This window comes from Gigantopelta aegis, chromosome 6 (assembly GCF_016097555.1).
Source record: "Gigantopelta aegis isolate Gae_Host chromosome 6, Gae_host_genome, whole genome shotgun sequence".
Classification (NCBI taxonomy): Eukaryota; Metazoa; Mollusca; class Gastropoda; order Neomphalida; family Peltospiridae; genus Gigantopelta; species Gigantopelta aegis.
The window spans coordinates 22810802-22824296 of NC_054704.1; the positions used below are offsets into that span (position 1 = coordinate 22810802).

The following is a 13495-nucleotide window of genomic DNA, read 5'->3' on the forward strand; positions in this document are numbered from 1 at the left end:
CATATTCACCAATTCAGTTATGTGCCAAGTACGTAGAGTATATAGTCCAGCATAAGTGGGGTGTCAGTACAAAGATAATGAGGTACAGTAAAGAGGGATCTTCTTCGGGTAGGAAAAGGGTCATTTAATGTATTGGGGGGGGGGGGGGGGGGGCAACTATGCCCGTGGTAGGGACAGCCCTGATTGTCACTTTTAAAATGAAGGTCATCTTCTCAATAGTTACGGGTAACACTATTAAACCCCTCTAAACAGGACATCCACAGGGTTAAGTAAAAAGTCTGGTTCATGGGGTATCCGGTTTAGAGAAGTTCAGTACTGCTATTTAAAAGGGGACATGAAAAAGTCTGGTTTTGAGAGACACAACTTTCGCCAAGTTTGTGTTGCTAGAACATCAGTCATAGTATCGCGATACCCTGTGTTATGACTTGTGTAGCTAGATCCCAAACCTACCAGACTTCAGACACAATATAGCCGTACCCAGTGTCATGACTGTAGCTAGAACTAAATCTACCGGCTTTGAGGTACAGTATCGCCATACTCCGTGTCATGACTGTGTAGTTAGATCCCAAATCTACCAGCCTTGAGACATAGTATTGCCATACCCAGTGTGATGACCGTGTAGCTTGAACCCAAACCTACCAGCATTGAGACACAGAACCCAAACCTACATGCATCAGCCTTCAAACACAGTATCGCCACACCCTTTGTCATGACCGTGTAGCTCGATTCCAAACCTACTAGACTTCAGATACAATATAGCTGTACCCGATGTCATGACTGTAGCTAGAACCCAAACCTACTAGACTTCAAATATAATATATAGCCGTACCCGATGTCATGACTAGTTAGAACACAAACCATACCCTGTGTCATGACCTTGTGTAGAAGCTTGATGCATTCTAATTTTGGAAATTGCTCTTCATTAATTTATTCTGAAAAAGTGAAAGGCGAATTAATATAGAACTCCAGTTGACACCGTCGGACACGTACGCGGGTTAATCTGCTTAACGTGTACACGTACAGCAAATGGTTTCTTAATTCTGTGTTCTGTTTACTCAAGGGGAGCGAGAGGTAATTACCCTGTATTCTCGCCACCCACAATGTTTTTGTTTTTTACATTAAGCTGCAGCAGACTCGTCCGGTGTAAAACAACAACAAGGGTTCACGGTGCTCCACGTGTGGACATGTGAATATTATGCATCCCCATGTTACAAGTCGAATTAATATATACTCGTAACTGATTGCCCCCAGCCCGAACAGGTACCCCAAAACAACCACCATGGGGTAATTTTATGGTTATATTTTATGATTTAAAAAAAAAAAAAAAAATTACCCCATAATATATAACCATAGCATACCTTTGAGGTGGTGTTTTAGGGTACCTGTGCCCCACAGACGCTAGCATCGTCCGAGGCCTAAAGCTTTGCTCTTTCTACATGTTATCTTGTAGCCAGGATTTTATTCTGGGGGTTTGGGTACCCACACTGTCATTTATACGTGTTGTGGAGCGAGAGATAATTGTAAAAGGTGGCGAGATGAAGTGTGATTTGGAACATGCCCCCACCCACCCTACGCCAGTGTATCTCAACCGACCTCAACACGCACTGTTGGCTATTGATATGGGGCATATTTGTTTACTGTGTAATTTACTACTGTGTCACAAGGTATTCAGACGTCATTTGCCGCTTGCCTAGAGTTCCGACTGCCTCAACACGGTCAATAAAACTGGATCGAATGTACAGACGTAAAACCTGTTTGCTTAGTTATTTATATACCCGTTCAGAAACGAAAGTAAATCTTTGGACTTTCCTAAATTATTTCTTTTAAAAATTATTTAAACTAGATTAAACACGGTCTTCTCTTGCTAAAATGAAAATTATGAAAAGTAGTCCTATACTTGTGACAGGTTTACTGTCTATGGGCATTCAGCTGGTTTTAAGTCGGGGCTTTTTCAATTCGTTTTACTATATGGCGTCTAATTTGTTTCAGCATGAATACTGTCACGATCCTTGGATTTTGTCAAATTTGACAGGTAAGTTTTATAGGTTAAACTGAATCACCTTTGGTATAAAGAAGAAATGCTATTCTCATCCAACACAAACAAGATATAACTAACTTCACATAACTTAAAAATATTCGGCAAATGTAATTGTCTTATGTTAAGGGATGAATTGTGAAAAATGTGTGATGGGGTTCGAGCATTTCAATTAATAATTTGACAATACAAATTCCTTGAGTAAATAACGTTATTGGCAGTAAATTTCTAATAAAAAAAATCCATGACAATAAGAATGTTTTTGTTATCTATTCTGAATGAACATGTTATGTGACAATCGTAAACATGTCCAGACATGCACATGCAAGAGACGGAGATATAGAGGTGGGATGGGGTGGGGTGGGGTTTATTATCATAGCGTGAGTTTTCAACAGGAGGGAAACAATACAACAAATGATGTGTAATCCTTAATATCAAAAGGCCTTTGAAGTGTGTGTTGGGGGGGGGGTGGGGGGGGGGGGGGACTAGTGTGGTTTGAGTTAGGTCTATCTCTAACCTTGTCACATGATTTTCTGGCGCGACAGAGCTTCAAAGACTCGGATAATTGTATTTAACCCTACGAAGAGATGTTCAAACCTACATGTAGCTATATAGGATAATATTAGCTTTCTTGCAGTTCTTCACCATTCATTCACGATTGTGTATTAAGTAAGTGACCACAAGTATATTTACAATACGACATGAATTTTGCTTTAGTCACAATGGCAGGCGAAGTCAGGCTGATCAAAGTGAAGTTGTTGGAGGTTTTTTTTTCCAATTTGTCCTACCGAGTGAGCCCTGTATAGATAGTTTATATATACGTACGTACGTACGTATGTATGTATCGAACCTGTGGCACCGAATCGCCCGTAAATTGCAGACTAACTACGATGCGCTCTGCGTTATTGAGGCATTCATAAAAAGGATGCTCTCTAACTCAACCACACGCATGGGGCCTACAATCTACGCGGTCGATCCCGCTTACGTGCATGAAACAGTGGGCACACCTGGCACTGGCTAGTATGTATTGATGTATGAATATCTATATATTGTATGTATGTCGAGGTTGACCGTTACATACATAGATATTAACGCACTGGCGCAGGGGATAATTAAATCCTTTATGGCCTCACAAATTGTCTCATGCCGTTGCTGGGACTCGAACCTGTGGCACCGAATCTCCCGCAAATTGCAGACTAACAACGATGTATGTACATGTATGTATGACAATGCATGTATATACGTGCACGTGTGTGTGTGTGTGTGTGTGTGTGTGTGTGTGTGTGTGTGTGTGTGTGTTCAGTATAGTGTAACGTTAGTTTAAATATATAATATATGAACTTGTATGTGATTTCTAGGACTGACGCCTTCAATGGAGAAACACGTATACGGCCAACACCTGGTCATGAAAGCTGTTATTACCCACATCAAAGGTCACGTGAGATCTCCTGCCAAGGCTCTTGCTCTGTCTTTCCATGGCGGGACAGGAACGGGTAAAAACCACGTGAGCAGTCTCATAGCACAACACCTGTATAAGGAAGGAATGAAAAGCAAGTTTGTGCATTTTATATCATCCACGAGGGATTTTCCTCATGAAACAATGCTCCCAGTTTATAAGGTAATTCACACAAAGCCAACTCTTTTTTTATCAAGTATAGCATTCTTTATGTTATGTCATTGTACCAAGTTTCAGAACTATCCAATTAAATCTCTACTAGAATATAAACTTTAAAATGTTGAATGTTTAAATTTATGTTTAATTTCTTCTATTTTTAAACTCTTGGAGAAAACCGACTTTGACCATTTTGAATGTTACATTTTAGTAGGCCTGGCCCTAATAGTTGATGGTGGTGGTGGCGGCGGCAGTAGTAGTAGTAGTAGTAACAGAAAATATTTTCACTACAGGATCAACTTCGGAGCTGGATAGAAGGCAATGTTAGTGCATGTCCACACAGTTTGTTTATTTTTGACGAAATGGACAAGATGCCAGTTGGTTTGATAGACACCATCAAGCCTTATTTAGATTACTATGATAACCTTGGTGGTGTAGACTACAAAAAGGCAATGTTCTTCTTTCTAAGGTATGCTTTGCATATACTATATACATAGAGGATATTTCATAGTTTTTTGTCAAATATGATTTATATCACATCGAGTGAAGTTTGCAATCATATCTCACGAGTTGCACTCGTGCGACGAGTGTGATATGATTGCAAACTTCACGAGCTAAGATATAAATCATATTTGACAAAAAACATGAAATTTTCTATTTATTATTTAACTTTTGGCAATTTACCTTTATTTTTAAAATGCCAGCAGCAAAATAGTTCCGGCTTTCTTACAGTGAACATAACACTTTCTTACAGTGACGATAACACATTTTAGAGTGAAATAGTGTGTTATTTCACTGAGTGACTAATAACACTTTTATTTCACTGATATTTTAAGATATTTCATTAAATGTTATATAATAAATGGAATTACACAACTTGTAACAAAATAACATATTATTGGTTCCATATAGGTTTGTTTTAAATTTTTATCATTTATTTATATTTTAATACAAGTATTTAGCGTTCAAACAAATGCTATAAAATGAGCCTGTTAAGGTAAATACATTTTAGTTTAATGAGAGCTCGGTTCTGTTTAGCCTAATCAGCATCCTCATTAGAAAGTGGGTGCTATGCACGGCAAGTGATTTATTAATCATCTGCTAATTGGATGTCAAACATATATGTGGTGTATGGTCATTTTTGACAGTCATAGAGGAAACCCGCTACATCTGTCTGTTAGTAGCAAGGGATCTTTTATATGCACCATCCCACAGACTGGATAGCACATACTATGGCCTTTGGTCGTGTCGATGTTTACTAGTCTGAGATCAGAATAAGGCTAATATTTTATTTTATTTTATTCTGTATTAGTACAACATTATGATCAAGGGCGGGATTTAGGACAGTCGGTTGAGTGCTCGCTTAAAATGCTTGCGTCGCAGGATCGAACCACGTCGGTGGATCCATTCAACTGATTGTTTTTTTTCTCGTTCCAACCAGTGCACCACAATTGGCCAAAGGCTGTGGTATTTGTGGGAAAGTGCACATAAAAGATCTCTTTCTGCATTAGGAAAAACATAGCAGGTTTCCTCCGATGACTACAAGTCAGGATAACCAAATGTTTGACATTCAACAGCGGATGATTAATTAATCAATGTGCTCTAATGGTGTCGTTAAACAAAACAAACTTTTTAAAACATTATCACTTATTATCTTATATAACAATCAATTAAAATAACCGGCCCTATGGTTTATGGTTAAACCATCTGATTGAAGGTTGGTAGATAGTGGGTTCGAATTGAGGTACCGCCTCTATAACAACTTCTCTCACTAATAACTAATCCACTGTTCTAGACAGACAGACCAGATAGGTGAGGTGAGTACCTAAGACAGAGTGCTTGAACGTAAGAATGAAAATAAAATAAACAAGTTAAAATAGTTTTGTTTCATTTAGCCATTGGGATGGCGGTGCTCTAGATGACCAAAAAAGAAAATTGACCTGAACATGGTCAACATGCTATGATTTAAAATAGCAAAAAACGTTTGACGATGTAAGTATATATCCATTACATTTCCTTTAATTCAGCAAAATAAATATACTGAACAGCATTGACAAGGCACCACCAGTTGATGATAACTAATGTGAATGGGGCGTATATCAGCATTAAAAATATCAATGAATAAGTACCGTACTACCATATAGATCATGCATGACCACGAATAACTTACAAAAACGATTGCCTGAACACTTCATGAAACACAACCCCAAAACACAACATATTGCATGCATAGCATGAAAAACGTAAATTGAATGTGCAAATCATGCTGGTTGTGGCTATAAAAGATTGTCTCTGAAAAGCCACTTTCATTTATTTAAGTCTTTGACGGAACGTTAAACAAGTGATGGCAAGGTTGACAGCCGAGGAACGTGAACGTGCCTAAGGCATCTTCAAGTCGGCATTTCGAGCAGAGTCGTCGCACAGCAGTTTGGATGCCACCATTCTACAATCATTAGACTCCACAGGAAATACCACCATGTTGTGCTATTCTTTGACGAATCCCGAATGCTGGTGGTCGGTTGCGGGTGTGGCGTAGGCGTGGAGAACGTTACCACAATAACTGCCTTGTCCATACGGATCGATGGGGTGGAGGGAGTGTCATGGTGTGGGGCGGGATCAGTTATCATCACCGAACAGCACTCCATGTTTGCCGTGGCGCAGAATGAACTGGGATTACGTCTGGCAAAATCACGTCATTCCCTTCTTTCATCAACATCGGGATATGCACACATTTCAGCAAGACAACGCCTGATCGCACACAGCACATGTTACTACACAGTATCTAGCGAACAATAATGACAATTTGCTTGAATGGCCAGCACTGTCCACTGATTTATCGCCAATAGAGCATCTTTGGGATTACCTTGGTCAACGCATCTCACGTCGTCCACAAATGAATAACCTTAGAGAACTGGAAAATGCACTACAGCAGGAGTGGAATGCTATCCCCCAGAATACTATTCGCAGAATGGTCATACGCGCTATTTACTTTTCATTGTGACTCCACGTGTCTTTCATACGTAGATGAATTAAAACTAATCAATGATTGTGCATCCTTTTTTGTTTGTTGTCATTATCAATCATGCTGTTCGCAACCAAAACATTTATTGCTCAGGTATTCTTTTTGGAATCCGATCCACACAGAAAGAGACAGAGAGAGTGCGAGCCACCTGGTAACACTACAATAATGGTCACATCCGGTGCTGCAACCAGACGCATGTAAATAAAATGAGAATGGTTACAAAATGTTCAAAGAGCTTGATAGAAATGTTTTTTTATGGATGTCTAATATATTAATCTAGATTACATAGACAAAACAAAAAATGGCTTCAAGATGCTTTGATTTAAAATAGTAAATAACGTTTGAAGATGCATCATGAAAACTTGTCGAAAAATGACCTTTTCCAAATACATTTCCTTGATTTTGGTAAGTACATTATAAAATAAATATTAAAAGCTATGTATCAGCTAATACAGAATTGTAAACCGAACAAAATAAGTCAAATTGTATATCCATAGTCATTTTGTTAGTGAGTTATGATAATTTTGCTGATGTGTGAGATTTTAGCCAAAACAGCACTTGGCTACTAATTCTGAATGTCCATCAAGTGATTTTGGACACTTCAGATATCAGACTAACTAAAAAACAAAAAATCTGTTGGATTTGTTCACCAATTTTGTACTCAAACTCAAAAGTTTGATGTCTGGCTTATGGACTACATCGTTCACAGCATTCATAGACGTATTCGTAAAACATTGTTAGAATAAAGAAAGAAAGCAAGATTCAATTTACCAGTCTCATAAATATGACATATTCCTTAATACTTTTTTTTGGTGTGATTTTCAAAGACTAATTTGAAAGAAAACTTTATGTTAAAAATTATTTTTGTCTGTCATCAGTTGTACTGCTCTCTAGTTAATGAAGTCATATGATTGGCATGGCATCTGCTGACAATGCTCTTCAAAGATACTTGCTAAAAATATATGTTCCTTTAGCTCGAGTTCTCTGCCTTTCGAGAGGTAGACGGATTTGGACGGTTATGATCACCTTCTCAACATGTCCGTCTAGCACTTGAACGGCAGAGTACTCGGGCTAATGTTCCTTAGGGCAAAGTGACCATATCTTTTTTCAAAGCAGTCTGTGATATATGCAAACGTTATAAATGCTATCCACAACACGGCCGGGCCCTTTTGTGGTCAAAAATAAGACATGTTGACATAACAAAGTATAATAAATGCCTCTTTTATTAAAGATGTCAATTCGACCATTTCTCGACCACATTGGCCTGACCACTTCAACCTAATCCCGACCAGCTGTTTATCACAGGTAGCCTACTTGACAAAAATACTTGTTATATTTATACTTCATATATAAACTTGGTAAATCTGATGTAACATTATTTCCACAATACTTGCATACCGGTATACTATCTCATAAGCGTATGCTGGGGGGTTGGGGTGGGGGGGTGGGGGGGGGGGGGGGGGGGGGTGGGTGTCAACTTGCCTCCTCCATTTTCTGGAGCAAATGTTTGCTTTCGGGCAAAAAAACATTGGAGAAGTTCTGGCAAAATTATGTGACCTGAAAACGTGTCACCATGTATTTCCATCATTCATATAAAAATGCCAGTTCAGTGATTCGTTTGGAACACTATATAGTTATAGCAATGTAATTTATACATAAACGTTGTTATTCAGATAAAATCATTTTCAGACAAGATCATTTTCGTTTAATTCGGGCTCCCCCACCACTTTGCTCTCTCTCTCCCTCCCCTCCCTTCCCCTCCCCATGTGTGTGTCTTTCTGTGTGTGTGCCTGTGTCTGTGTGTGTGTCTATGTCTGTGTGTGTCTTGTCTCTCTCTCTCTCTCTCTCTCTCTCTCTCTCTCTCTCTCTCTGTGTGTGTGTGTGTGTGTGTGTGTGTGTGTGTGTGTGTGTGTGTGTGTGTAGAGAGAGAAAGAGTAAACACTTGTATAATGGAAATATATCAGATGTACCAAAATATACAAAATGTACCTACCGTATATATAATACCAATATGTGTTAAATGTCTACGCTATAGATATGGAATGGTACCTTGATTTGCGAAGATGGTGCTACCAATCTAGTCAATGTTACACAATAACACGATGTATTTAATTCAGACAAAAGTCATAGATATGAGTATCAGCAGCTTGGCTATCACTACTCTGTTCATGGCACCATGTTTCACACTTGTGACATTTTTAGTCCTCATTAGGTGGATCCTCATACTTTTCATAATACTCTCACAATATCAATGTTTGGGGACAATTCTGCATTCTGCATTCTGCACGTTATACAACACTTTGCATGTCGGTTTCTTCAATGTTAATACTTTCATGGAATGGACTAATCTACAAACAGGATAGTACATACCACGGCCTTTGTTACACCAGTTGTGGAGCACTGTCTGGAAAGGGAAATAGCCCAATGGGCTCAACGATGGGAATCGTTTCTAGATCGACCACACCCATCATGTGGGCGCTCCACATACATGAATACATACAAATGGACATGAAAATGTCTGTGTGTAATAGTATTTAGGTCTAGCATTGCCTATGTATATTTAAACTTAGGACAATGAGTACATTTGATTTGATCTCAACCACCTGATTTGATCTCGATCATGGTCGTCAATAGGACTTTTACGTGGTCGAGATTAGGTCAAATGTATACTTGCTATATAAACAAATGTTATAAAATTACAAATAAATATTTATTTATTTTTATCGTTTTATGACTGAAAGTTAATTGAATATCTTTTCTAAGATTAAAACCTACAATCATGGGTGATAGCATACCACAGTAAAGTAAATATGAAAGTTTTTGTAAGAAAATTTACCACATTATTCGGCTGCACATACGGCTAAAAAAGTGGGCGTCTCTATCAATATCAGTCTCAGACTTCGGTTTTTAAGTTGAATGAGCATGTCTGAACAAACTACCAATCATATTGTTTTAAAAGCAGCAGTTTTGAATAATGATCCCCAGTATATTCTCACCATATAATCCCTTCAAATTGTGGTCGTAATTAGGACTTGGTCGAGATATGGTCAGTTTGCCCTAAATAGGTTTTAATATAAATATATATACTCAAAATGTATGTGTATTTACATGCTCATATACCACTAGAGTTTCGAGCAACAAAATGTATATATTTATAATTATTTTTTAACATAACAATTTTACCATTATCTAACCAATCATTACCTCAACTTATAACTCGATTGCAAAATATCAGAATTGTTAACATGTACGGTATTCGTTTTCCAAAAATGTTGTCTGTTAACATTGGTTCTAGAGGACTTTGTTTTGTAATTTGCCATAAAATATTTAAAATAATTTTTATAAATTATTACAAGTACGTGTTTTGTTGAACAACATATACTGAGGTACCACGATATCGCAGTATTTAACTATTTGGAAGAAATAAAGAAATCTGTTTAAACATATGAAGGTAAATATACTTGGGTTGCAATTTTTGCTATATCTGCATCATGTCCATGTCATTGTGTTGACAAATAAATGCAATTCTAACATTAAAACAGTTGATGGAAGTACACCATAGCACTGGCTTCCGTATAAGGGAGGTTACCACGATATCGCGGTAAATCGCAAACGTTACAATACGGTGGACCGCACGGGTCAAAAATGGCTCTTTTTGTACACACATTTGTAGTAATGTCTAGTAAACAAACTTCAACACAATAACGAAGAAAAGTCAACTTAAAACGTTTCGTTTTTCAATAGTAAAATATTTACATTTTCCAATGGAAAAGTCGGTGATAATAATTATTATTATTATGCAAGACAGTGTGAGCATTTAAAAATACTACCAAGCCATATTAGTAAGATTCAATAGTTATATAATCAATATTTATCGAGTAAAACCAAGGATAGAACATATTAAAAGTTAAGTGTTTTGTTTAAATTGCCAATAAATATAGGCATGACTCTTAAATGTTTCCATACTTTTCTAGAGGTCGCGCGTTTTAAATATAGTAACACCGTGGCCGTATATAGCCTCGTTTTGATTGTCAATAACCAGACGACAGTCTGATAGCTGTGAGAGCAGAATTGTATGCGTGTATGGTAAGTACTGGGGTTATTCATAAGCATGGGGTGTCAATAAAATCACACTCTGTTATTTTACGACTCAACAGTTAAACTATGAATACTTACCCAAAATTTTGACATTTCTTCAATAATAATTTCTAATAATAAGGGGGCGTTGCGCGTGCTAAACCATATAAATGTAAATGCCGCGATATCGTTAGCAAGGAGTATACATGTTTTGATAAAACACTGAAAAGTTTTGTTAGCCTTTGGAAAGTTCTGGTTGTAATTTATACCACTAAACGTTTCACTAACCGAAACAGGTAACATAGTTAACAAAATTTAGGGCGGATATGCATGCACGTGCGGGAAACATGCATGTGCAGTCAGTTTAGTGCTCTTTTGAAGCGAAAACATTATATGAAAAATGTAAAAGCTGTCTGTTTATAAATTTTATATTGATATGCTTTAGAAACGAATGCTTATTCTCACCGAAACTAGTCTCTCTGTTGCTACAACATGCCTTTTTCAGTTGTCATATATGCCAATAAATATTTATCCTTTTCGTTACCTTCAAATTATGTTTAGTCAGTCATTCTTCCTGTTACACTATATTTTACAGTAACACAGCAGGTCAAGACATCACAGACCTGACACTAAAACACTGGAATGACGGAACAAAGAGGGAAGACATCAAATTAGTAGATATGGAAAGAATCATCATACAATCTGCAGTGAACACAAAAAGTAAGCAAAAGTGTCATGAACATACAACTTAGATGTCTGGATGCCTGTTAGTGCTACCGGAGAAGCATTTGCCCACGTTTAAAATATGTTCAAGAAATTTAATGAGAAATTACGATAAGAAAGATAACAGGGAGCTACATGTATTCCAAATCTGTTCAACTGGCAACTTTCTGATATTATTTTTATGTTACGCCACCCACCCTTCCCAATTAAAAATGTTATATTGCTTTGTTAATATTTAGATATAATATAATAATAGATATTGTATCACACAACAGGAAACGAACTACATGTTTATAATTATAACCATGTTAGTGTGTGCATGCCTGTCTTGTGTTAACATTTCTACATATAACCAAAGGCGATATGTGGTATGTATAAAAAAATATCCACATTATTGTTGTTTATATTATTACTGTTTTGGGTGTTTTCATTCTTTTTTGTCTGCTCTCTCTCTCTCTCTCTGTCTCTGTCTCTCTCTCTGTCTCTCTCTCTCTTCTGATACTATGGATGGACGATTTAGGTTGCAGTCATTATTTGCTGTTAGTATTTGTGTGATCCCTTATTTCTTTCCATTGGTATATGTTTTAATAGTGAGGATAATACAGCCTTATCTTGCAGGTGGTTTGTGGCACAGCAATCTGATCACGAAACATCTGATAACGGCGTTCATCCCGTTCCTGTTCCTAACCAGGAAGCATGTTATCGAATGCATCAAAGACGACTGTCGTAAAAAACATTATTTCATTTCAGAAGATCTCATAAATAATGTTATGGAGGAAATGAGATTTTACCCAGAAGACACATATGCATTCTCAGTTTATGGTTGTAAGAGAGTGTCTGAAAAAGTGGATTACGTGTATATGTACAATTAAATATTTACCAAGGAAATTTAACAAGCAATATACGATTGTTTTTGTTTTGGGTTTTTTATTTATGTGTACTTATTTATTTTCTTATTTATTTCATTTTTATTTGAAATATTTTGTTGGATTTTTCACACACGTTCTCACTTAGCCGTAAAGGGACAGACCCTAGTTTTTAAACACTTAAGACATATTGTTCACTATTAGAGCCGTTTATGATCATTGAAATCGAACTTTACTTGTATTTCATTGTTTATATTATCCATTTCCATACAGCCAAAGTTTTTCTGGTCATCCTGGTGTTTCTAATACCACAAAATGTATTTGTTTGATATTTAAAAAAACGCACGCGTTTCCGAGAAGTAACAGTTATGGAGTTGAGTTTTAGTCTATTTTTAACGGTATTTCAACGTTTCGACGTTACAGACTCTTGCTTCACTCTTGTAATGTTATCCAAATGTGTTACAGGTTTGTAACTTAACCAGACCTAGTGTCCATTTTTACGGGTTAAAACTAGGGTCTGCACCTTTAATGTGAGTTTATAGTGGTTTAGAAGAAACGTTTTCTCATTTTACGGAAAGCGAGCTAGTCAGTTTGGGATACATCGGTTCACAGGGTCTATCCACCTCAGACACTGGCGTAGGACACGGGGGGGGGGGGGGGGGGGGGGGAGAGCAAATTTTTATACCTCCTAGGTTCAAGGGCCATAACTCTAAGACAAATGGCCACGAAAGTCAAACTTGATATGTAACAGTACATGGAAAAGCTAAACACAAAATTTCCGCTCAAGGCATTGTGAAAAAACATTCGGAAACTATAGCCTACATGGGACAGACAGATGGATAGACAACAGGACGGAGATTAAACCTATAGTAGCCTATGGTTGTACCACTAGGGAACTAATAATACCCCTTAAATAGTTTCAAATTTCCTATCAAAATCCTGGTTAGAACACTGCTTTTTGTTTTTGTTCATCAATATAATTGCTAAAATAATATTTTGACACAAGAATCAAATATTTAATTTTGTTAGTGTTCTTGACCCACTACAGTTCCAAGCCAAAAAATTGACATATAACTTTATACTTTTTATTAAATGATCAATTATTGCTGTGAAACATCTACTTATTGACAATTATAGCCTTCAATTTTGTTATGTTTTGT

At 37.1% G+C, this 13495-nt stretch overlaps 1 protein-coding gene across 1 annotated transcript; it reads left to right on the plus strand.

The window, feature by feature from the left end:
• The first annotated feature begins 165 nt into the window (after positions 1-165).
• On the plus strand, positions 166-12612 carry LOC121375182 (torsin-1A-like). The gene is made up of 5 exons (XM_041502472.1): positions 166-2032; positions 3394-3653; positions 3941-4116; positions 11342-11466; positions 12088-12612. The coding sequence occupies exons 1-5, from the start codon at positions 1870-1872 to the stop codon at positions 12339-12341; spliced, it is 978 nt and encodes a 325-aa protein (XP_041358406.1). The 5' UTR covers positions 166-1869; the 3' UTR covers positions 12342-12612.
• Positions 12613-13495: the final 883 nt, after the last annotated feature.